Genomic DNA, 26,832 nt, shown 5'->3' with positions numbered 1-26,832 from the left:
CTATTAGCAGTATACAGAATTGGAAGACTGATTCTGAGGTGCCTGTGGGAGGTGGGGATCTGGGAATAGTGGCATTGAGCCAACACCCCACTCGCACCATGGAGCCTCGGGATTTTCTGCTAACTTGAACTTGCTGGAGTTGCTGGCTTGAAGAAGGCTCTTTGGCCCTGGTAGCCAGACAGTGTTGGAAGGCTGTGAGAGCCGTGCTAGGCCCTCTGAGTCATCTGTTGTAAGCACCTGGCCATGCAGTGAGTCCCGCAGGTAAGCCAGACTGGGGCGAAGGCTGAGGGATGCTGCTCTGGGGGTTCTGTCACGTGAGCATGGAGTACTAAGGAGGCCGCCGGTAGCGTTTAGAAAGTTCCATATGCTGCAACTTCTAAAGCTATTCTGGGGTCTATGTAAGCTATCTTGTTTCTTTGAATTTAGGAAAAATGGATGTGATTTCTGGTAATTGTTAACCAAAGGCAGCTACCTGGTCTTTACCAATCATTTGTAAAAGATTTCTCTTTAAAGCATTCATTGGTCAAACATCTCCTGAGTTCCTGCTGTGTGCCAAGAGATGTGCTACGTGCTCTAAGTACAAAAATAAATGAGATATAATTCTTCTCCATGCTCAAGCCTGGCAGGAGAAGCAGAAATGGGAAGAGAAATTAAAATTCAAGACAAGAAGAGGCATTCCAGAGACAGGAACCAAACGCTGTGGGAGCACAAGGGGCAGAGCCATCAATTCTGTCAGAGTGGGCAGGGATGGTTCCACAGCTCAATCTTGAAGGATGTAATTGTAGGCTTTTGTCAGACCAGAGGTCAGGAAAGGCAAATTAGGAGGGACAGAGGATGCAAAGGCATAGGGTTCATGAGAGGACCTGGTATGCTCAGACAGTGGTGAAAGGTCAGTGTGGTAGGAGCGCTGCAGGTGGCACATGTCATAGGATTGAAAACTACTACATGTAGTGTTATTAATTATTGCAAATAGTTTTATGTATTACTGTTTTTTTTTTAAAGCAGGCTTCAGATCCATTGGTAGTGAGTGTATGCTGGTACTGTTAATGAACTACTCACCCACCACCCAAATGTTGGTTTATCTTTCGTTCTGTCATCTCAAGCCACCTAGAGTAAGAAAAACCTCTTGACTATACTGAGGTTATTATTAATAATATGTGTGACTTATGGGGCCCCTACCATATGTTAGGCACAATGGGGATCATTATCTCCCATCTGTGCAACAACCAGCAAGTTAGATTATAAGCATTGCTTTGCAGAGTCTTAGAGAGCTTGTGACTTCCCTAAAGTTGCACAGGCGGCAGGGGGCCAAGTCAGGATTCTAATGTGAGTCAATCTCCTTCTGAAGCCTGTGCTCTTTCCTGCATGCCATGCCACCTCTCTAATTTAGTGACAGTCCACCATACCACAATGGGTCCAACATCCTAAGGAGCCTTCTATTTATGAGTTGTGATTATTTTTTTTAATATATGAAATTTATTGTCAAATTGGTTTCCATACAACACCCAGTGCTCATCCCAAAAGATGCCCTCTTCAATACCCATTACCCACCCTCCCCTCACTCCCACCCCCCATCAGCCCTCAGTTTGTTCTCAGCTCTTAAGAGTCTCTTATGCTTTGGCTCTCTCCCACTCTAACCTTATGAGTTGTGATTAAACAAAGTAAACCTTCTATCTGAGCTTACATATCCAAATGAGTGTTCTGCCTCCAAGAAGTTACTTAGGAAAGAGAAATACACACACACACACACACACACACACACACACACACCTATTCTACTGCTCATACACCTTGTTACTCATCTGAAATTTCCTTTGGAGTCAGATTACAAATCATATAAGGAACTGCATCTCATTGCTTTATAATCATGTATCATTTTTGAACCAAAATAGTGCCACCTAGTTTGATCATACATGTTGTTCACTAAACTTGGCTTTGACTGACTTTTGCCCAGTTCCAAAAATCGAATTCACTTTCAGTGAAGAGTTGGCACCATTGAGGATATTCAGAAGAACAGACTGCAGCTCTCAAGGCGATTCTAGGAGGAAAACTCCAAAGGTGGTTTGAGCGATGAAGTGGAATTAGCCTTTTGCCTCCCAGGGGGACTGTTTAAAGGAGACAAGTCTCATTTGAATGCATAATTTCTGGTTTTAAAAATATCATTCCCATTACTTGATAATTACATACATATTTTTCTTGGCTGTGAGCTCTTTGAAGTCCAGGATGTTGAGGCATTCAGTAAATGTGCTGAATGAGCGGATGTGGAGTACAAATAGACATGTACCATTGGAGACTCTGCTGTAGGGGAGAGACAGTAGGTTGGAGGAGTTTTTGATGATTTCTTAGGACTCTAGGAGTTAAGCTTCCCAATATTGAGCTTGGGGTTTCTAATTGCCTTGCCTGATCACAGGTTGTACCTGAACTAGAATTTAAGATGAAAGTGTTGAATTGAACTCAAGATAGGTTCTTTGTAACTAATGATTCATACTTTGTCAGCTATGGTCTAATAGTGAGAAAAAGGATTGCTAAGTGAGATTGTTACAACTTTTCTCTTTTATAATAGTAGTAGCAGCAAAAATAGATAAAATTGATTGTTTACACAGGGCTTTCACATCCCCTAATCTTAGTGAATTAATATGTGAGTAACCCCAGGAAGAGACAGGCTTAGGGAAAGAGTAACCCTCGACAATTGCACAGCTGATAAACTTCCAGCCTGGCCCCCTTCTAGACCTCCTTAAGAGTGATTTGTTTTTATTGGGCTTTTTTGCTTTCTTACATCTACTGGCTAGCTGATGTTAAACACTTTTCATCTTAATAAAGCCAGTTAAAATCACCACTAAAAGAATTTAAATTTTGTTGGTAAGGTTCTGCTCAATGTCAGAAATACAGTCCCTTTAACAGTTTGGGAGAGTGTCAGTTAGCAGTTTGTCAGTTGGAGCCATTCTCGGAAGTTGTAGACAAGAGGCACCTACAGGGATGTGTCACGCAGAGCGTGTGTGTGTGTGTGTGTGTGTGTGTGTGTGTGCGCACGTGCACACGTGTGTTTGCATGTGCACCTGCTGCATTTAACTGGAGAAGACCGATGGGTCTAACACGAGTCCAGTTGCATTCTTTTGATTTGCAGATAACAGATGTTAGAACTTTTACACCCATAGTTGTCTCTTCACTAGGTGTGTTCTCTCCTCCCTCCTCCCTCCTCCCTCCCCCCTCCCCCCTCCCCCCTCCCCCCTCCCCGTCCTTTTCCCTTGTCCCTCAAAGTGGAGAGAGGGAATTTGAGCCTCTAGCAGAAAGCTCCATATACATTTCAGAGAGGACACTAGCTTTGTAGTTAGACCTATGTAACACTACTCAGTGATCATGTACTAGCGTTACAGATTCATAGAGTGGAATACACCCATTTTAAACGTGTAATTGCAAAAGTGAAATTTAGGAAGTAGTGGTTGATGCCACAATATCCAGTGGAACCTCCATTTGCTGGTTTGTGGAGAATTAAGCAAAGTCTATTTTTATACTTGGACTCTAGTCTAAATGTTTCTTGAAAAGTGATTCAAAGTAGTTTAGGCTTTGATTGTGACTTTTTTTTGAATGTTTATTTATTTTGAGAGAGAGAGAATCCCATACACAGAGCCTGACACGGAGCTCGATCCCATGACTGTGAGATCACGGCCTGAGCCAAAATCAAGAGTCTGACACTTAACCTACTCAGCCACCCAGGCGTGCCAACTTTTTTTTTTTTTAATAAATTTTCTTGTCACTATGTTATTGCTGCATCATATTCTCTTATTGCCAGTCAGGTTGAAGATTTCCTATTTGATATGCAGTCATCTTTTTTACTTGGTTCTCAAATGTATTGGTATAGTTGACATACTGTTCCTTCTTCCCCAAGTTACAAATGTGTGTACCAATTACATCTTCTAAAATTTCTGAGTGCATTAACTTATTCAGTCAACTTTGTAGTTGTTCATTTTTTTTTCAAAGAACCAGCTGTTGGTGTTACTTATCGATTAATTCCACTTTGGTGTCTATATTACTACTTTTAGTTTTATTATTTCCATATTTTGGTTCCCTTGGGGTTTTTTCACCCCTAAATTTCTTAGGCACAAACTTAGTTCACTAGTGTACAAACTTAGTTCACTAGTTTTCGCTTTGCCTCTTTTTTCTTTCTTTTCTTTTTTGATTTTAGTTCCACTTTTGGAGTGGATACGTTTTCTCCAAGTTTTGCTTTGGCAACAGCCCGGGTGTTTTGATGTTTCAGTCATGCTTTAGCAGGATTTTGAATATTCTCCAATAGTGTTCTGTTTCATCCTGGATTTAGTCATTATTTAAAGAAGGAAACTAACAAGTTACTTGCTTGGTGCCAAGCCCTGCAATAGGTGCTTTCTGATAAGTTATTTAATTCTGATCTCGGCACTGCCTGGTAGAGGTAGTATTATCTGCATTTTGCTATGAAGAAGCAAAGGTTCAAATAGAGTTGCACAAATAATCTCTTCAGCTCTGCTGTTCTGCTTAACAAGTGAGCATTGAAAAAGATCCATATGGTTAGGCAATGTTCAGTCCATTGTTTCAGTTTATTATGAATTGTGTAGAATTTCTGCCTCCAGTCTCTGCCAATTGCAATCTACCTTACACATTTTTCTATGCCTTCTATACCTTTCTTTTGCTCAGAAAATCTCCAGTGGCTCCCCATTGCCTATTAATAAATTCCAAGGACTTTACCTTATTATTCGAATCCCACTACCTTCTAACCCCAGCTTACTTTTCCCTGATTTCCTCTGGTGCCTTTTCTCCTGTCTCCCTACCCCACCCCCAAAGACTTACAGAATTTATTCTGGGTGTTCAGTCTCCTGGGATACAAAAAACTGTTTCATACTTTAAAGAATCTTATCCCTTTGTCTGGAATTCCCTGTCCCCACCCTGTTACCCGGCTCCTACCTCCCTTCCCAACTCTCCCAGGGAAACCAATGTTCCATGTACCAGTTTACAATGATATGTAGTTACTTGTTGTAGATCACCTCCCTCTGTTCCCATTAGTCTTTTTTTAAAATTTTTTTTAATGTTTATTATTTTTGAGAGAGAGAGGGAGACAGAGAGCAAGCATGGAAGGGGCAGAGAGACAGGGAGACACAAAATCAGAAGCAGGCTCTAAGCTCTGAGCTGTCAGCACAGAGCCTGATGCAGGGCTCAAACTCACAGACCACGAGATCATGACCTGAGCTGTAGTCAGCTGCCCAACTGACTGAGCCACCCAGGCGCCCCTGTTCCCATTAGTCTTGAACAACTTCAGGGCAGAGACTTCCTTTCTCATTTTTTTTCTTTTAAAAAATGTTTTATGTATTTTTGAGAGCATGCAAGCGGGGGAGGGGCAGAGAGGGGGCGCCAGAGGATCCGAAGCAGGCTCTGTGCTGACAGTAGTGAGCCTGATGTGGGGCTTGAACTCACAAACCCTGAGGTCATGACTGAGCCAGAGTTGGACACTTAACCAACTGGGCCACCCAGGCACCCCCACTTTCTCATTTTTATACATTCCATACATCGAAGGCACTCAAACAGTTAAATTTTAAATTAGATTCATGGTTTTTGTGTGTCAGTGCCCTGTGATCTTTTTTCTCTCCCTCTGGAAAAATCTGTATGTATGTAAAGAAAGCATTATTTTTGTCCTGCTACTTGATTCTCTGTATAGAACCGTGCTATTTTTATCTACTCTCGTGTTCATTTCCATAATTTCTAGTTTCCTTAGGAACTTTATCTACTTTATCTGTGATGATTTAACAGTAGCGTGTAGAAGCTGACAGTGAAAATATCTCTGTATATTCTTAAAAGAAAAATTGTCACGTTATTGCCATATTCTATGGCCATGTTGCTAAGTTTTCATTGTTTATGCTTTCATTGTTAGTCATTTTAGTATTTTAATGCTTTATCTTTAAAATCCACCAAATTACTGTACTAGTAAACTGCTTCTCTTGTCCCCACCCAGACATGATAAACCTTTGTTATCTCCTTTCCTGTAGATGGTTTGACTTTTGATACTGGTTGCAAATGTGACTCTTGAATGCAACAGATTTAGGTTTTATTTTTTAATCCACTAAGTGAACTTTCATATTGTAGGTCTGTGGTAGGCAGAATAATGATCCCCCCAAATATGCCCACATCCTAATTCTAGGAACCTGGAAATATATTCCATTATATGGCAAAGAGGAATTAATGTCGCAGATGGAATTAAGGTTGCCAATCAGCTGACCTGACAATAAGGAGATTATTCTGGATTCTCTGCCTGGACCCATTATTACAGGTCTTAAATGTGGAAGAGAGAGGCAGAAGAGGAGGTCAGAGTGAGTCAATGTAAGGAGGACTGGGCTCTCTACTGCTGGCTTTGAAACTGGAGCAAGGGGCCATGAGCCAAGGGTCTGCACAACAGCCTCTAGAAGCTGGTAAGGCAGAGCAGCAGTCTCTCCTAGAGCCTCCAGAAAGATCACAGCTCTGGTGGCACCTTGATTTTAGCCCAGTGAGAACCACTTCAGACTTCTGATGTCTGGAACAGTAAAGATAATAAATTTATGCATTTTAAGCCACTAGATTGGTGGTAACTTTGCATGACAACAATAGAAGAGTAATACAAGAACATTTCTTCCTACTTACATTTTTTCAACCCCAGTATTTGAATTAGGAATTATATTTTTGTATTATTATTTGTCCTCTTGTAAGTTTCTTGCTTCTGTTTTTCATTTTTCATGTAAGAGACCTAGAACTCTTAATTTCCTTTTAAATTACATCAAAAATTATAAAATAATCACTTTCCCAACATTTTAAACATTTTGGTACTTCTGTTTCCATTACTTCTACTTTTTTCTTTAATTAAATAAAAAAATCCTCTCCTTTAGAGAAGATCATGAATTTAGCTTAGAGGGTTTACTCTCCCCCCACCTCATTTATTTTTTGTTTATAGTTTGAAACTCTAGAAAAATTTTACCTCTACATATTATTTAATTTACCTGTGAATCCTGTGTTTATCATTGTCCTCGCATTTGCTGATGTTTGAATTCACTTATTTTTTTAAAAAATATTCTGTTTTCAAATCCATTGTTTCTGGTAATGATAGGTATAGCCACAGGTTTGGGTTGACAAATTGGTTCTGGTTTTCTAGATTTTGCACTATCCACCTGCGCGTTAGAGGGAAAAAGTTGCCTCTGCTGGTTCCTGTCTCTGTGGTGATGACTCCATTTCTGTGAGCTCATGAGTCCCCATCAACCCCTTTCCTTCTCCAGAGTCTAGTGGTGAAGTCATTCTTGCCTTGGCATCTTTCAGTGGTAGCTCTCTTGTCTTTGTGACAGCTTGAAAAACATCCTTTGGTTTTGAGCATTGATCATAACTAACATGTATTTAGTGCAGTGGTTATCAAACCATTTTCCACAGACACCTTGGCGGGGTGGGGGGTGGTCCTTGAGAACCTTTTAGGGGTCTGTGAGGTCACAACTATTTTCATAACACTAAGATGTTCTTTGCCTCTCTCTGGGTTGACATTTGCACCGATGGTACAAAAGCAGTGGTGGGTAGACTGTTGGAACCTGAGCACAAATCAAGCTGGTGACACGAAACTGTATTAGTAGTCATTGGAGTCTTCACTGCAATACGCTTACAGTTCAAACAGCCAGCTTCATGTAAGGATGTCCTCAATAAAGCATACAAAAATACCAGTCTCACTAAATAGTGACCCTTGAGTACACGTCCATTTTAATATTCTGTGTGACAAAATAGGAAGAATGCAGAAAGGCTGTCTGCTGTACAGTGCTTGACTCAAGGAACAGCACTTATGTGCATGGGCTGCAAGCTGCCTTTTTTCATGGAACACCATTTTTACCTGGAAGGACAGCTAACACACAAGACTACGGCTATTTGTATTAGGGCATTTGGCAGACATTTTTCTTGAAAATACAAGTGAACCTGTAACTTGGAAACAGCACTGATAACACAAAAAACACAAATCTAATTTAAAATGTAAAAAAACTGTTGGAGTGCCTTCAGCGTTTTCAACAAGGAAAACAACTGATGATATTTTTGCAAATAGTAAAATTAGAGCTTTCAAGGGAAAATCAGAATTTTTGAAAAGTTTTATCTATCCCCGTGAACTTGACAGCCTCCCAATACTTACATATTTCTTTTTTTTTAAATTTTTTAACATTTATTTATTATTGAGAAACAGAGACAGAGCATGAGCATGGGAGGGGCAGAGAGGAGGGGAAACACAGAATCCGAAGCAGGCTCCAGGTTCTGAGCTATCAGCACAGAGCCCAACACAGGGCTCAGACTCACAAAGCGTGAGATCATGACCTGAGCCGAAGTCGGCTGCTTAACTGACTGAGCCACCCAGGCGCCCCAACCAATACCGACATATTTCTGATGAAATGAGTTGTGACAATAACTACTGTGAACTTGCCTTGGTATAGTGAAGTGTGTCAACATTTGCAAGATCCTTATTACTTAGTGAACTACTATTTTTCAGTCAGCCTACATGGTATCATGATTTTGCAGGGATAAAACATTCATCCAAAGTGCAAGAGAGACCAATGGATTTTAATGTAGCAGCCTACAAGAAGTTCACTGACAGGGTTTCAGATTCTACATCACAGTTAACCTTCAGGAAACTACCACTGTTTGACTTTCAGCATCCTGTCAAAGAATATCCACCATTATCTGAAAGAGCTGTTAAAATATTCTGTTCTTTTCTAACTACAGATCTCTGTGAGGCCAGATTTTCTTCATATGCTTGCGCCAAAACAGCATATTGTAACAGAATGAATACAGATGTGGGTATGAAAATCTCGGTGTCCTTTATGATGCCAGACATTTAAAACATTTTCAAAACTGTACAAATTTTGAAAAATAGTGTTTTTTCATTAAAATTATGTATGTTAATATATAATGAGTTTATTGTAATTTTTAAATGAATTAATATTTCAAAAATAGCCATTTCAAAATCTGATACAGTAAATAACAATAGGTAAACGATAGAAACAAAGCTCATTGGGTTCCTCAGTAATTTTTCAGAATGTAAAGGAATCCTGATACAAAATATTTTGAGAGGGGCACCTGGGTGGCTCGGTTGGTTAAGCAGCTGACTTTGGCTCAGGTCATGATCTCATGGTTCATGAGTTCAAGCCCTGCATTGCTCTATGCTGACAGCTCAGAGCCTGGAGCCTGCTTCGGATTCTGTGTTACTCCTCTCTCTTTCCCTGCCCGTCCCCCATTTGTCCTCTGTCTCTCTCTGTCTCTCAAAACTGAATAAATGTTAAAAATTTTTTTTAATTAAAAAAAAGATTTTGAGAGCCACGAATGTACTGCTTTACACAAAGCACTTTTTGGATTCATTATCTTGTATTCACAACCACCTTACTGATTTTATAGACAAGAATACTGTGACACAAAAAGGCTGGATACATATTCTAGTTAGCAACCTTTCCAAATCTGATAGTCCTCCCACTGTAGTTTACATTCTTGGAGGTCTTCTGAGCCGAGTTTTATAGGTCCCAATCCTTACAGCCTCCCCCTTTTTTTCCAGTTGAAGTTTCTTATGTTGTTTTTCATAATGCAGGTACAGTACATGCACCTTGAAAAAAGTCAGGAATCATAAACAAGAATGTAAAGACTATCCTTAATCCTCCCTGCTGGAGATCATTCTTAATTCTCAGTGTGTATCTATCCAGATGCTTTTCCAAGAATGTTGAATTATCAGTATAATGTCAGTAGTAAAAGGACTCTGGGGTCAAATAGCAAATAGATCTTAGTTTGAATCCAGCCCTGTGCATTGTGAGCTGCTTGGACAAGTTATTTAACATCTAAGCCTTCATTCCTCATCTGCAAAATGGGAGTAGTGAAAACTCCTCCTTTGCAGAGTTGCTGTGAGGCTTAAGTGAGACAATGCGTGAAAAGCAGCATAGTATTGACGTGTCATAAGCGTCCAGTAAATGTCAGCTATTGATGTTGCTGTGCATGCCCAGATAGATTGATAGATATACCGGCTTTATTGAAATATATTTTACATGCAGTAAAATTTACCCTTTTTTAGTGCACAGTCCTGTGCATTTTAATCCATGTATTTGTGGATATGTGGATAACCCAAAGATATAGAACAGGTCCATCACTGCAAAAAATTCCCTCATGTCCCTTTATAGTCAGATTTCCCTGCCAACACAGCCACTGGCAACCACACTGATGTATTTTCTGTATCTATACTTTTGCCTTTTCCAGAACATCAACTAAATGGAGTCGTGCAGTATGTTGTGTTTTCAGTTTGAGTTGTTTTACTCAACAGAGTGCATCCTTGCTTCATTTCCTTTTACTGCTGATTAGTAAGTACTCCAGTGAACAGATATACGACAGTTGGTTTAACCATTCACCAGCTGATGGACATTTGGATTGGTGCCAGTGGCTATTATAAATAAAGCTACTTTGAGAATTCGAATACAAGTTTTTGTGTGTACATATGCTTTTCATTTTCTTGAGTAAATACCTAGGCATGGGATTGCAAGGCCATAGAGTAAGTGTGTACTTAACTTTATAAGAAACTGCCCAAGTGTTTTCTAAAGTGGCTGTGCTGTTTCGCATTCCCACCAGCAATATTTGAGGGTCTCAGTTGTTCTACATCCTTAGCAACAGTTGTCAAAGTTGATCGTCTTAATTTTAGCCATGGTGGGGAGTGTGTTGTTTTATCTTGTTGTATTGCATTGATATTGTATTTCTTTAGTGCCTGAAAATATTGAATATCTTTTCATGTGCTTATTTGCCTTTTGTATAACTTCTCTGATGGAGTGTCCTTATTATTATTATTTTTTTTGCCGGTTTTAATCAGATTGTTTTCTCATTTTATAGTTGTAGAAGTTCTTTATATGTACTGGATTCAGGTACTTTGTCAGTTACATGTTTTCAGAATGTGTTCTCCCAGTTTGTGGCTTGGGTTTTCATTTTTTTAATTGACTTAATTTTTTTTTATTGTTTATTTTAATTTTGAGAGAGACAGAGCACGCAGGGGAGGGGCAGGAGAGGGAGACACAGAATCCAAAGCAGGCTCCAGGCTCTAGGCTGTCAGCACAGAGCCCAACACGGGGCTCAAACTCACAGACCATGAGATCATGACCTGAGCCGAAGTTGGACACTTAACTGTCTGAGCCACACAAGCACCCCTTTAATTGTCTCTTTTGGAGATTAAAAGTTTTTAATTTGGAAGAAGTCCAGTTTTGTATTCCATCTAAGAAATCTTTTCCTAACTCTAGGTGACAAGTAGTTTTGCCTTCTGTGTTTTCTAGATGTTTTATAGTTTTGGCTATAACATGGAGGTCTGATCCATTTCACATAATGCTTGTATATGCTGTGAGGGTAAGAGTCTAGGTGCATTTCCTTCATCTTTCCAGTTGTTTCAGCACCATTTGTTGGAACACTGTCCTCACTCCATTGAATTGCCTTGGCAGCTTTGTCAAAAATTAACTGACCATATATGTATGAGTCTGTTTTCGTATTCTTTTCTGTTCTCTGTGTCTCTCCTAATGCTAATACCACATTGTCTTGATTATTGTAGTTTTACAATAAGCCTTAAAAGCATGTAGTATACGTTCTCCAACTTTATTCTTTCTCACCATTGTTTTCCCCTTTATGAGTCCTTTTGTTTTCATACAACTTTTAGAATCAGTGTATCAGTTTCTACAGAGGGATTTTCATTGAAATTTTATTGAATCTGTAGAATAATTTGATGAGCATGGTAGGCTAAATAATGATTGCCAAAGATAACCACTTTCCTAATCCATGGAACCTGTGAATATTACCTTCTAAGGCAAAAAGGTGAATATTAGCTTATGTCCCAAAAGATGTGACTCGGTTAAAGATCTTGAGATGGGGAGAGTATCCTGGATTATCTAGGTGGATCCTAAATGCAATCATGGGTTTCCATGAAAGCAATGTGATGTGAGCAGAGAAAAAGATTTGAAGACGCTGTGCTGCTGGTTTTAATGATGGAGGAAGGGGGCCTAAGGAGTGAAAGGAATACAGTTATAGAAACAGGGAAAGGCAAGAAATGGATTCTCCCCTAGTCTCCAGAGGGAGCGGGCCCTGTGACACCTTAGTTTTAACCCAGCGAAACCCATTTTGGACCTCTGGCCTCCATCCACAACTATAAGAGAATAAATGTGTGTTGTTTTAAGCCACCGAGTTGGTGGTAATTTGCTATAGCAACCATAGGAAATTAATACACAGTGTGTGCAAACTTTAACAATATCGAATTTTCTAATCTATAAGCATGGGATCTCTCTCCATTTACTTAGATTGTTTTTTTTTAAATAAAATTTATTGTCAAATTGGTTTCCATACAACACCCAGTGCTCATCCCAACAGGTGCCCTCCTCCCTGCCCATCACCTACTTTTCTCTCTCCCTCACCCCCCCATCAACCCTCAGTTTGTTCTCAGTCCTTGAGTCTCTTGTGGTTTGCCTCCCTCCCTCTCTGTAACTTTTTTTTCCCCCGTTCCCCTCCCCTGTGGTCTTCTGTTAAGTTTCTCAAGATCCACATATGAGTGAAAACATATGGTATCTTTAATTTTTCTTGGTAGTGTTTGGTAGGTTTCAGCATACAAGTCTTGCACATATTTTGTTACATTTATTTCAGTATTTCATATTTTGATGATGTTTGTAAATGGCAGTTTTTTTCATGAACGTTTAATTTTAGAATAGTTTTAGATTTATAGGAAAGTTGTAGTAAATGATAGGTTTAAAAAACATCTGAGGGTCCACTTTTTAATTGCTGGCAAACATAAATGCAGTAATATTTTTTTGTACAAATTGCCTTGTATCCTGCAACCTTGATAAAGTCACTTATTTGATTTGGAAGTGTTTTGTTTTGTTTTATTTTGTTTTTGGTAGATTAGCTAGGATTTTCAACATAGATAATCATGTTGTCTGCAAATATTAGATGTACTCCTTCCTTTCAACTCTTTACCCCTTTTATTTCTCTTTCTTGAATTATGGTTATGGCAAGGACCTCCAGTACAAGGTTGAATAGATGTACTTGCCTTGTTTCTAATCTTAGGGGAAGTATTTAGTCTTGCAGCATTAAACGTTATTTTCATAGATATCCTTCTCTTCCTAATTTATGTCAAATTCTTTTTCTGAAACTATTGAGATAATCATATGTTTTTTCTTTTTTATTCTATTAATGCAATGAATTACATTAATTGGTTTCAAATGTTAAGCCAAGCTTACAATCTTGACTAAACCACACTTAGTCATACTGTAATATCCTTTTTATATAGTGCTGGATTCAATTTGATAAATTTTTAAGGATTTTGCATCTATGTTCATGAAGGATATTGGTTTATAGTTTTCTTTTTTGGTCAGGTTTTGGTATCAGGGTAATGCTAGACTCATAAAATAAATTTGGAAATACCCCCTCCTATCTTTCTCTGTAAGGATTTGCAAAAAATTGGTACTATTTATTCTTTATGTATTTGATAGATTTTTTTCAGAGCCTAACATTTTCTTTGTGAGAAGGATTTTTTTTCCAATATATGAAGTTTATTGTCAAATTGGTTTCCATACAACACCCAGTGCTCATCCCAAAATGTGCCCTCCTCAATACCCATCACCCTCCCTCCCACCCCCCATCAACCCTCAGTTTGTTCTCAGCTCTTAAGTCTCTTATGCTTTTGCTCTCTTCCACTCTAACCTCTTTTTTTTTTTCTTCCCCTCCCCCATGGGTTTCTGTTAAGTTTTTCAGGATCCACATAAGAGTGAAACCATATGGTATCTGTCTTTCTCTGTATGGCTTATTTCACTTAGCATAACACTCTCCAGTTCCATCCATGTTGCTACAAAGGGCCATATTTCATTCTTATGTGAGAAGGATTTTAACTACAGTTTTAGTGTATTCAATAGATACAGACGTGATCTTTCATCTGGTGTGAACTTTGATAATGTCTCAAGAAATTTACTTGCATAAAGATGTTCATAATATTCCCTTCTAATCCCTGTAATGTTTGTAGGATTTGTAGTAATGTCCCTGCTTTCATTTCTGATATTGGTGATTTTGCCCACTATTTTTTTCTGATCACTCTGACTATAGGTTTACTCTTTTTCTTGATCTTTTCAAGGAACCAGGATTTAGTTTCATTGATTTTTCTGAACTTATATTTATCATTTCCTTCCTTCTGCTTACTTTTTAAAGTTTCCTTCTCTTCCTAGTTTCTTAAGGTGCACCTTAGAACGTTGACTCTATGTTTTTTCTAACGAAAGCATTTGATGCTATAAATTGCCCTTAAGTACTGCTTTAGCCGTATCTCACAGATTTTAGTAAGTTGTGTTTCCACTTTTCATTTATTCCGGAATTTTCAAATTCTCCTTGTGGTTTTTTACTTTACTTATGGATTATTTAGAACCATGTTGTTTAATTTGCAAGCATTTTGAGAATTTTCAAGGTATCTTTCTGTTGTTGATTTTTGGTTTAATTTCATTGTGTATAGAGACTTGTTTTTTTTTTTAATTTTTTAAGTTTATTTATTTTGAGAGAGAGAGAGAGTGCAAGCAGGGGAAGGGCAGGGAGAGAGGGAGAGAGAGAATCCCAAGCAGGCTCCACGCTGTCAGCACAGAACCCGATGCAGGGCTCAAACTCATGAACTGTGAGATCATAACCTGAGCTGAAACCAAGTGTTGGACACTTAACCAACCGAGCCACCCACCCAGGCGCCCCTAGAGATTTACTTTGTATGATTTTGATTCTTTTAAATTTCTTGAGTCTTGTTTTATGACCCAGATTTCAGCCTGTCTTGGTGAATATTCCATGTGCATTTGAAAGGAATTTCTGTTCTGCTGTTATGGGAGGAATGCTTTATCAGTATCAATTAGGTCATGTTTGTTAATAGCATTATTGCACTCTTGTGTAAATTAGTAATTTCTATGTGTTCTATCAGTTGTTTAGAGAGAAATGTTAATTTCCAATAATAATTGTGGATTTTTCTATTTTTCCTTTATTTTCTGCATGTATTTTGAAGCATTATTAGGTACATATTTACAGTTGTTAGATCCTCTGACAAATTGACCTCTTTATTGTTATTAACTGCCCCTATTTGTCGCTGGTAATATTCCTTGTTCAAAAATATACCTTGTCTTATATTGTGGTAGGCAAAGTGGCTCCCCAAAGATATCCAGGCCCTAAACCATGGAACCTGGGACTGTTATGTTACATGGTAAGGGAGACTTTGCAGAAGTATCTAAGGTGACAGTATTAGTTTCTGTTGTTTCCATGACAAATTGCCACAGGTTTAGTGTCTCAAAACCACACAGAACTCATTATCTTACATTTCTGTGGGTCAGAAGTACAGGTACAGCAGGGCTAAGTTGGATTTTCTGCTTAGAGTCTCACAAGGCCAAAATCAAGGTGTTGGCAGGGCCACATTCCTTTCTAGGGCTCTGGGGATTAATCTGCTTCCAGACTCATTTGGGTTGTTGTCAGAATTTAGTTCCTTGCAGTTGTAGGGCTGAAGACTCCAATGTTCCTTTTTTTTTTTTTGTTTATGAATTCAACAGCACTTTATTTATTTTTATTTTTATTTTATTTTTTATCATGTTTTTTTTAATATGAAATTTATTGTCAAATTGGTTTCCATACAACACCCAGTGCTCATCCCAACAGCAATAGCCAAATTATGGAAAGAGCCTAAATGTCCATCAACTGATGAATGGATAAAGAAATTGTGGTTTATATACACAATGGAATACTATGTGGCCATGAGAAAGAATGAAATATGGCCTTTTGTAGCAATGTGGATGGAACTGGAGAGGGTTATGCTAAGTGAAATAAGTCATACAGAGAAAGACAGATACCATATGTTTTCACTCTTATGTGGATCCTGAGAAACTTAACAGAAGACTCCAGTGTTCTTGCTGGCTGTCAGCAGGGGTCATTTTCAACTTCTAGAATCTGCCTGCATTCCTTGGCTCATGGCTCCCTTCCTCCATCTTCAAAGCCAGCAAAGACAGGTCGAGTCCTTCTCATGTTTAGAATCATTCTGACTTCCCCTTCGGCCTCATCTCTCCTCTTCTGCTGTCTCTCTCTGAATCACTCTTATGCCTCCTTTTCTGCTTTTAAGGATTCATATAATCACATTGGGCTCACCTGGATAATCCCCAATATTTTAAGGTCACCTGATTAATAATTCCATCTACAAAGTCCTTTCATGGCAGTACCTAGATTAGTATTTGATTGAATAAACAGAGGACAGGAATCTTGGGGGGCATGTTTATAATTCTGCCTACCAAAGTTATGGACTTGATGACAGGAATAGTATCCTGATTATCCAGGTGGACCCAATCTAATCACATGAGCTCTTAAGCAAAGAACCTCCAATGAAGCAGGAGCAATATGGCAGAAGGGGAAGTCAGAAGAATTCTAAGCATGAGAAAGATTCACTGTGCTGTTGCTGGCTTTGAGTTTTAAAAGCTTATGTGCCGGGATCAGAGAGAGACATCTAGGATCTTAAGGGCAGTCCCTTGCTGGCAGTCAGTGGAGAAACTGGGATCTCAGTCCTACAACCACAAGAAAGCAAATTGCCAGCCACCTGAATGATCTTGGAAGCGATTCTTCCCAGAATCCCTTGATAAGAGTCCAGCCAACCAACATGTTGACTTCAGCCTTATGAACATCTGAGCAGTGAAACCAACCAAGCCTGTCTGGACTTCTGACATACACAACTGTGAGATAATAAACTTGTATTGTTTTAACCTGCTAAGTTTGTGATAATGTGTTACAGCAACAATAGAAAATGAAAACAGATATTACTATACCACTGCAGCTTTCTTTTGGTCAGTATTTGCTTGGTATAAATTTTCTTTGTCCTTTTAGTTTTAATCTGTGATTTTATCGATTCATGACATAGGTTTCTTATAGATAGCATATATTTGTCCTGCTTTTTGATCCAATGTGACCATCTTTACCTTTTATCTGGTAGACCATTTACACTTACTGTGATTGTCAGTAGGGTTGGGTTTTAACTACCTCTTGCTGAACCCTGGGAACTGCCTCTAGGCAGTAAGCTGGAACATTAATAAAGTTTATTTTCTTCCTTCCTTCCTCCCTCCCTCCCTCCCTGTCATCACAGTCCTTTGTTGTCCGTTGTCCAGTATCTGATAACTGTTGTTTCATATATTTTGTCCAGTCTGTTGTTTAAGGTTGGAAGAAAAACCCCTTTCCTCTTACTTCATCAAAGGTGGAAATAGAAGACCTCAACAATGTAATTTCTAACTATTTTAAGGACATCATCTTCAGGAAATCCCTTTTATGGGAAATTGTGTGTGTGTGTGTGTGTGTGTGTGTGTGTGTGAGAGAGAGAGAGAGAGAGCGCACGAGAGTGAGTGCGAGAGAGAAATCTATTCAGTCACAGAAATTATAATACGCGTACTAAAATGTTACTGTATCTGAACATTGAAGATTAAAAATGTCATGCCTTTTTAAAAATAGAATCAAATAATTAGTGACAAAACTTGACCATATTGTAAACATGTCAACCTTTTTCAGTCTCCATGTCTTGGTACGTCTAGTTCTTTCTGCTTGGAATGCTTCTTCATTTCACAATATTTCTTGCCTGGCAGCTTTCCATATATCTTCTGGAAGTTTCTCTCCTTCTTAGTACCCCCAGACAGAATCCATATTTCTTCTTCTGGGTTTCCATCACTGTCTACCCTAGCACCATTCCAGCACATATCATGCTGTATTATAATTGTGTGTTTCTTTTAAGAAAAATTTTAATGCTTTTATTTATTTTTGAGAGAGAGAAAGAGACATAGCACCAGCAGGGTAGGGGCAGAGAGAGAGAGGGAGACACAAAATCCGAAGCAGGGTCCAGGCTCTGAGCTGTCGGCACAGAGCCCGACGCGGGGCTCGAACCCACGAACTGTGAGATCATGACCTTAGCCAAAGTCAGATGCTTAACCGTCTGAGCCACCCAGGCACCCCATACAGTGACGTGTTTCTGTGTGGACTCTCTCCTACCAGGAAGCCCTGGAAAGCAGGGAACTTATTTGAGTCTTCTTTATGTGTCCCTTATCCCCTAACACACAGTGTATGTCTACTGCATAGAACCTTTCAATAAACAATTGTTGAATTAGTGACTCTACACATGCTCAAAAATACTGTTCTTACTCTCCCTTTTAGTATCACATATTTGTAAAAGTGAGTCCTCTTTAATCATTTTACTTTTCTCCTAGTAAATTCCTCATCTATGCCTGTCTCCTGCTGTTCTCTGTGCTGCTGGCCCTTCGTCTGGATGGCATCATTCAGTGGAGTTACTGGGCTGTTTTTGCTCCAATATGGCTGTGGAAGTTGATGGTCATTGTTGGAGCCTCAGTTGGAACTGGAGTCTGGGCACGAAATCCCCAATATCGGTAATACTGCTTTATAAAACTGATTGGTCTCTACCCTGAGGGAGCAAGATCTTGTTTTTCACTTTTAATTAAATAAGCACTATTTTTTTCTACCTATCTAGGGTTTTATAAGAACCATAATATAGGCAAACTGGGTTCTAGCCTAAGTACTTTTCTAAATTAGTTGTTGGATATGCATTTTTTACATATAAGCAGTGTTTTTTGGGGTGCTTAAGGTCCTAGCTGGCCCACAATAGGCAATGTAAACTAAAATGCATCCAAAATATCGAACTGTTACACCATGCTAAACTAGGAAGTATAAGACTATCATGTTTGCAAGAGCAGTTCTACAAAACAAAGTCCTGGCTCTGGTCACCAGGGATCTATCAGTCTCCAATTCAGTCCCAGAGCTGGGGTTCGCCTTGTCCCAATCCCCTGGTCCTGGGGTTTTAGGGCTGTTAGTGGTGTGGGTGAGGTGGTTTGGCTGGGAAACAGTGAGTCCCTGAGACAGGGAAAGTTGAGGCCCAGATGCCATGAAGGAGAGCAGAGCCTTTGGGAGCCAGGAAGAGGGGTCGCCTTTACTCTCAACTCCCCTGAGCCTTTCTTGGCTGCCTCAGCTAGTCCAGGTTCCTGGAGTCGGCTCCCTCTGCTGTGCAGCCTAGGTTGCTGGGGCCTGGAGAGTCTCTTCTCCCTCACAGAGACCGGCACTTCAGAAAGGAAAAAGGGAGACTGGGGAGGCTGTTCTCAGCCTTCGCCAGGCAGAGGGAGAGGGCAGGAGTGCCCAGCAGACAGGCAGGGCACATTCAGCTGCTCGTGAGAAAAGTGCAGGAGGTGTTTCAGTCTTGATCAACTTTAAAAATAAGATTTAGCCCATTAGCACATATGCATCTAAGAACTTTAAAACAGTCCTACAAAGAGCCTTGACAGATGGGAGACATTTGTGTGCAGTTGTTTTAAAGTCCTTAGACTTTCTTTATTTTCGAAGATTACCTGTGCAGCTGGCAAATCTTTTCTTTTTTATGAGATATTTTCAGATGTCTAATGTTTATGACTCAAAGATTGAAAAGTTAAATAACTAAACATTTTAGATTCCATTGATTGATATTTAGAAGCTATTTGAGCTTTGCCCTAGTGGTTTAATTTACAATGTTTATTTTTTAAATTTTTTATTTATTTTTTATATTATCATATTAATCATAATCATAATATTAAATATTATTTATTTTTTATATTGTCAAATTGGTTTCCATAGAACACCCAGGGCTCATCCCAACAGGTGGTTTAGAGCAAGGAAAGGAATTATATGCGTGTGGTTGAGTGTCATGAATGTTGGGGCATGGTCATTCTGGTGTTAACGTTATCCAGTGGAAAGTTCTTGGTTCCCATAGAAGTAACCACTGGCTTCCTTTCCAGGTATATTTTCACCAAGAAGATACATCATAAATGTTTACCTGTATTTTGAATGAAATGTTCTCGGCTTTGCAGATGCTTTTGTAAGCGTTTTCTTGATTAGCAGCCTTACTCTTTTTCAGTTTTCAGAGCATTTCCTCTATGATACGTAAACAGCTAGGTAAACTGATTTTGTTTAAAAACAGTTTTCACTGTTCTTATTTCTCTTTCATCTGCAGGTGTTAATTCATCCCAGTGGAAGAGAAAGGAAAACAAAAAGGCATTCATAATTTTATTTGCATTTTAAAATAGCACCTAACAATAATTGCTATATTTTCTTGAACTATCACCCACGCTGATTCATAAAGCTAGTTATTTTTATAGTGTTGCATGAAATGTGATTTACATGGTTTTTAATTCATTGAGGGATAAGGATCATGAGATTTAGGGGATAGTTGTCAGTTGTTAGTGGTAGAAGCAATCCGCTTGAATAATCTTGGAAGCAGCTGAATTCAAAGTTGTGAACAAAACCATTTGTGTACACGGTCAGAGAAATAACTGACCATTACTTCTGAGAACATCCTTACCCAGTTAAAACTTTGGTTTGCCTGCAGTGTTCATTTCTTGCCATGTAGTAGTTCTTTGGTGTTTGGAAGATTACATATTAAAGATGAAGTTTAAGTTAGTTTTCTACCTAACTTCCTTCGCTTTTTGTCAGACTTATCACTACAGTTCATGGTATCAACATAAGTTGGTATTTGGCCTGGACTGCTTGCTTGGTTTGAAGATTCTGAACTGAGACTATTTTTTCTTCTTCCTCTTCTTGTGTCCCTTTTTAGAGCAGAAGGAGAAACATGTGTGGAGTTTAAAGCCATGTTAATTGCAGTGGGCATCCACTTGCTCCTGTTGATGTTCGAAGTTCTGGTCTGTGACAGGATTGAAAGAGGAAGCCATTTTTGGCTTCTGGTCTTCATGCCGCTGTTCTTTGTTTCCCCGGTGTCTGTGGCAGCTTGTGTTTGGGGCTTTCGACACGACCGGTCCCTGGAGGTAAGATTTCGTTTATTTGAGAATGTTTTAAACAGGAAATCTGGTCACTTACTGTAATGAAGATCTCTTGCCCTTTGTTAGGAAGAGATGAATCATTAACTCCAGGTGATGGTATGTAAGGAAGCAAAAGGACAATGGAAATAATCATGGTTCTGTTTCTTGGCTTAGAGCGCTGGCTCTTCACCCAGGCCATCAGGCTTCATCCAGCGTCACAGCTCGCCCCAGCCACCCGTGGTAGTCAGGCTTCTCCTGAGAAACAGAACCAATAAGAGAAGTGGGGAAGGGGAGAAGGAAGAGAGCAAAGGAGGGAGACGGAGATAGACAGACAGAGAGAGAGATCAGTTGTAAGGAGCTGGCTCATGTGTTGGGTGCTGGCGAGCCTGGTGTTCAAAGGTTGTGCCGGTAGGCTGAATACGCAGGCTGCCTTGGTGCTACGGCCTTGAGACAGCATTTCTTCCTCTCCAGGGAGCCTCAGGCCTTCTACCTAATTGGCAAAAGCCACCCACAGTATCGAGGACCACCTTCTTTACTGAAAGGCAATACTTTTCACAGCAAAACCTAGACTTGTGCTTGATTAAATAACCGGGTGCCATGTAGCCCAGCCAAATAGACACATAAAACTAACCACCTTGCCACCTCAGACCCCATGATCTAGCACTTCATCTGCTCTCCAGTTAGCTTCAAGCCCTGTTTTTGCCTAGACACAGAGGATACACAGATCAATTAAAAAAGTAATACTAGCAAAACTAATACTAGTATCAAAAATGATGGCAGCTCACATTTGTTGAGCACTTACTGTGTGCTGGGCACTGGGCTAGTCCCTTCCCATGTGGTAGTATCTTCTTAAAGATTCACAACAACCCTGCGAAGTAGATGCAGTCACCACCCCTGTCTTCCAGAGAGTGGAAGGAATGTGTTCCTGGCTGTTGGTTAAGGGGCAGGGCTGGGGCCAGGATCCCCTGTCAGTCAGCCTGACTCCAGAGCCCGCACTGAACCACATGGAGGCTGAAGGCCCAGAGCCCGATACAGATGAGTCGAGGGGAGAACGAGATGGCTAGGGATGCTCTGTTTTGAGCTGGCTGAGTAAAAAGTAGAGGAAGGGGGATGGCACTTGAGCTGGAAGGCTCAGGGTATGTGAACTTGAGAAGGCACCCATAGAGAGGGAGGGGGAAAGAATAAGACCCTGAGGGACCCCATGGGCACAGGACCCTGAGCACTAGGAAGGGCTTGGTCTGGAACAGGGAGAGCATCCTCCATCCTGGCACTGGGGACAAGGGCATGGGGCAGTGTGGCTAGTAGGCTGGAGCGGCCGCGGGATCTGAGGACCCACTTTCCCCTCCCTGCAGTCCCCCCAGCCTTCACCAACCCAGCTGCTTCGCCGCGCAGCCCCCTGGCTGCTTGCCAGGGTATGAAGACTTCATGAGGGAGTGCAGTTAGGAAAAAGACTCCTTGGGGGACAGTAATGGGAGCGAGGCTGGGAAACACCGAGACCCTCCTTGCCCCCCGTGCAGCCTACCGCCCGTCTGCCTCTGCATGGCACTCCTTCCCAGGGGGAAGGAGACCTTCTCCCCTGCTGGTTCCTCTGAGCGTTTGCTCCTGAGTTCACAGAAAGGCTCCCTGCCTCAGTGCTGTTCTGACTGCTGTTCTGACCCCGTGCTCCCTGTTCAGCCCTACACTCCCCAGAAACTGGCCAGATCCAGTGGTCTCTCTCAGTCCATCTTTTCTGTAGCTCCTGACACTCCTGGGCCTTTGACTAGTCTGGTCACCTCTGCTTTGGCTCCATCGCCGCTTCTTAGGGTTCTAGGCTTGGGGGCACTTTCTGTCCTCACCTTGCCTACTCCCTCGGATTTATCTTGATCTTGTTTATACTTCCTGTCTCCACTGCCACTTAGGTTCTGTCACTCCCTAAATTCACACTGCAAAACTCCGATCTCTCCGCCAGCTCCAGGCTCCTCATGCAACCACACCTGAATCTGCATTCCCTGTGCCGGTTAAAGACACCACTTCCACCCAGTCACCCTTACCGTTTTACTTTATGCCTCTCTTGCTCTGCATGTTTTCTCTATTACCTGGGCAGATGAAGCAAAACCAAGCTTTAAAGATCATTTGCGAAAGTTCACATTACACAGAATCACTGAGAGCACGCGTTCTAGATATTCCATATGTGGCTCGACATTTCTCAGGGAGCGAGGGACATGAGCTATTGGCCTTTTGGACGGGAAATGTTGTGTTGAACAGGACTGACTTCTGCATTGCAGGATGCTTATGCCTGACCTCTGGCCATGAAATGGTAGCGGAGGGGCTCCCCACGACAGGTCTTTGTGATGGCTGGCGGTACTGCTGTGCATTTCCTAGCTTTTTCCTGGGGCAGCAGCAGTGTTGCCCAGGTTGAAAAGCACTGGGAGAGTTACCTAAATATAGTTGGATAGGGACTGAGGAAGAGGTTTAAGATGACTAAAATTTTGGAACTTTGTTTCTTAGAAAGTAAAAGTACATACAAGGACCAGGACTACATTGGGCACGAAACCATATTTTCCTAATGTGGAGCTACAAGATGCAAGTCGTTCATGCAGTCACACTCTCGGCCTTCCTGCCTGCAAGAAGAAACAGCATGCTGGCAGTTGAGCTCCCTCCCTCTTGCTTCTCATCTCCCGGGAGCAAGAGTACCTACCTACATTTGCTAAAGGGTGACCAGGGATAGGCTTACACAGAGATGTGGAGGAAGAGCAGGGTTTGCCAGGCTGCCTATGCAGGTGGGGCAGGGGATGGTGTTTTCCGGGCAGAGGGAATAACACACAAAGGCACAGAGGCAGGAGAAAATCTGTCCTCATGCTGAGCGAACTATGGTGACTCCAGTATGACTGGAGCACAGTTTGGCGAGTTGCGAGGCTTCTAGAGGTAGATGTTGATGACAGCTGCACAACAGTACGGGTGTACGTAATGCCACCAAGTTATGCAACTAGAGATGGTTAAGACGGTAAGTTTTCCAGTGTGTGCATTTTACCATGGTAAAAAAAGAGAAAAGAAAAAAAAAGGTTGCCTAGAACACGAAGTGGAAAGGAGACAGTGGCGGGAGTTGGGGGAAGGAAGGCCATAGAGAAGAGCTGAGTAGGGGCCAGATCCTCAGTCCTCAGAGCGTGCGCTGAGCCGTCCCAGGGCACCATAGTGAACTCACAGGGCACCGTGGGATATTGGACATTTTTGAGGGAGAAGCAATGACACCAACCGGCCTTGGGGACATGATACGAACTACTACCTCCAAGTAGTTTACCATTTTATTTTTTGGTCACACTACATTGGTTTTGATGATACCGTATAAGAAGCAAGGTTGTTGCCAGTTGCCATGATGCAAAGGTAGTCCTGTGCAAAAATCTACCTGGAGAACAGGTAATGAGGGTGGCACTGTCTTAAGAAATGATGCAGTACCCAATAGGCACACACATCCTCTTAGGGAACAGTTGTGGTTCTTTAAGAAGGAGATAAAAATCATATCTTTCTTTCAATTTATACGAAGTTTTGTTTTTTTTTTTTTTTTAGACGGCTACTCAGGACATAAATACTTACTAAGTTTAGATCTAAATACTTAACCCAGTGGAACTGCTAGGGGTTTCTTTCAGCCCAGAGGCCTATGAAAGAATTACTACCTCACTAAATGCCCTGTGAGCTGAGAACTTTGGGGAAGCTCTGGGCCAGATCAGATGGCTTCCTGTGAGTTTCATTTTGTAGACAGTGGCAAGCCACTGAAGAGCAGCGAGTGCCACGGCCAGAAGGAAGACAGCCCGGATACTTGGGAGCAGAGAGCCTTCCAGACTGGAGGCTGGGAAGCTAGTTAGGGGCCTGTTGGAGGCATTTGGGGGGCTGGTGAGGGGAAGGTCCTGACTAGGCAGTGGTCCTCAGGGTGGTAGAGAGGACAGGACATGGTGACTGAGCATGCAAGAGTGGGAAAAAGAATATAGGGTGCTTGCTGGCAGTGTGGCTTGGGTAATTGGGCCACTGTGGTGCCTTACCACCCAACCTTCAAGGCGGGAGGCTACGGAAGGGAGTGGGATGGGATAAAGTTGTAAAGGTGCGAGGGGATAATGGACTCAGTCCGGGGCCGGCTCCAGCCAAGGCACCTCTGGGAGGGCTGGGTCTGGACCACAGCAGGAAGGCTAGGTCAGAGACAGGAGTGGGAGAAGCAACCAACAGGAGGTCATACAAGACAAGGCTCTGGACGGCAGGGCAAGCAAGTGTAAGTATGTGTGTTTGCATCTGTGCCTCTCTAGTGGGGACAGAAGACTGAGTTGAAGGCTCTGGGAGGAAATCAGGGTTTAAGGAGAGGAGGAGACTGAAAAGGAGCTGTAAGAGCACGAGGAGGAGGGTAAGACTGCAGTAGGCTCCTGGAAAGACATGCCACATAGATGCCCCGTAGGATGATCTGACATAGGGGGTCTGATGCTGTAGAGGTGACTGGCGACGTTGATAGAAGCAGTCGCCAGTGTTCAGGGCTGGGGGCCGGATCACAGTGCTGAGAGCTCAGAATGGCAGGGGAGGCCAGGGGGGCTTGCTCGTCCAGGAGGTCTTATATAGCTTGATGGAAACAGAAAGCACTGTGGCTGGAGGGGATGCTGACTCCAGGGACGGATGGGGTCATTTGCTCTTGGGGTTGTTTTGTGTTTGATGAGAATGACTTGAACTTTTTTCTGTGCTTCTGGGAAGGATCAGTGGAATAGGCAGGGCTAAAGATGCAGTAAGGAAGGGCGCCTGGTGGCTCAGTTATTTGAACATCTAAGGCTCAAGTCATGATCTCACTGTTCGTGGGTCCAAGCCCCACGTTGGCTCTGTGCTGACAGCTGAGTCTGGAGCCTGCTTTGGATGCTGTGTCTTCCTCTCTCTCTGCCCCTCCCCCACTCACACTCTGTCTCTGTCTCTCTCTCAAAAATAAACATTAAAAAAAAAGATGCAGTAAGGAATCTGTAATTGATGTCTTGATGTGACAAGGTCCTCAAGGAACCAGAAAGGAAGGGGTGGGGTGTAGATCTGAGTCCTGAGTACAAGAAGAAGGAGATACAGGTATGGTTAGAAATCAAGAAGTTTGTGGGTAGGGGCAAGAAGGATGCTTGGGGTATCTGCCACGGATTGCCTCTACTCAGCGAGTCTGGAAACAAAGTTATCGTTTGGTAAGAGTGTAAAGGACAGAGCAGCCACTAAGTAGAGGGCCTGAGGCAAGAGACCGGAGGCAGGTTTCTTTTTGCCGCTGCATTGCTTTGTTCCTGTGGTGCTGAAAATCAGGAGGTCCCAGTATAATTTTTTAAGTTTATTTATTTATAAAGTAATAAATAAACTGTCTCTCAAAATAGAGAAAGTGTGTGCAAGTCAGGGAGAGGCGGAGAGAGAGGGAGAGAGAGGGAGAGAGGAGAATCCCAAGCGGGTTCCGCACTGTCAGCACAGAGCCCGATGTGGGGCTTGAAGTCATGAACCGTGAGATCGTGACCTGAGCCAAAGTCAGTGCTTAACCTGGGTGAGCCACCCAGGCACCCCTGGAGGTCCCACTATAACTTGCTAAAACTGTTACCATATTGTAATTCGCATTGCCTTTTAGTGTGTCAACCAAATAATTGCAGTATTGAATGCAACTTTTACTTTGTTTAATTGACTCTTCTTTTCATTTTTAGCTAGAAATACTGTGTTCTGTCAACATCCTGCAGTTTATATTCATTGCCTTAAGACTGGACAAGATCATCCACTGGCCCTGGCTTGTATGTAACTTTTAAAATCCTAAAATAAACTTTTCTTTTTTTAATTATAAACGTAATTTGTGTTCATTGTAGAAAACTTGGAAAAGACAGAGGAGCTTAGGTAATAGAATGATAATCCCCTGTAATCCCCTGGGAGATTCTCCGGTTAGTGGTTTGTGTTTCCTGTGCTGGAGGTTATTGTCTCATACAGATGGCTGAGAGCGTACTGTGTATGTCATTTTGTGCACTGCTTTCTCATTCTAATGCATCGTAAGCATTTTCCTGTGTGG

General features: G+C 41.5%; 1 protein-coding gene across 2 annotated transcripts in view; it reads left to right on the top strand.

Moving 5' to 3' along the window:
- The window catches only part of TMEM185A (transmembrane protein 185A), a 36,746-nt gene that overhangs the window by 3,268 nt on the left and 6,646 nt on the right, over window positions 1–26,832 (top strand). For both annotated transcript variants that reach the window (XM_019439985.2, XM_019439987.2), the window contains exons 2-4: window positions 18,234–18,410; window positions 20,618–20,825; window positions 26,480–26,563. In XM_019439985.2, coding sequence (XP_019295530.2) covers window positions 18,234–18,410; window positions 20,618–20,825; window positions 26,480–26,563 — 469 coding nt within the window. The remainder of the gene's footprint in view (window positions 1–18,233; window positions 18,411–20,617; window positions 20,826–26,479; window positions 26,564–26,832) is intronic.

This window comes from Panthera pardus, unplaced genomic scaffold, assembly GCF_024362965.1.
Source record: "Panthera pardus isolate Hobbes unplaced genomic scaffold, ASM2436296v1 HiC_scaffold_27, whole genome shotgun sequence".
Lineage (NCBI taxonomy): Eukaryota > Metazoa > Chordata > Mammalia > Carnivora > Felidae > Panthera > Panthera pardus.
The sequence above is the reverse complement of the archived record's forward strand: the minus strand, read 5'-3'. Positions and strand labels throughout refer to the sequence as shown.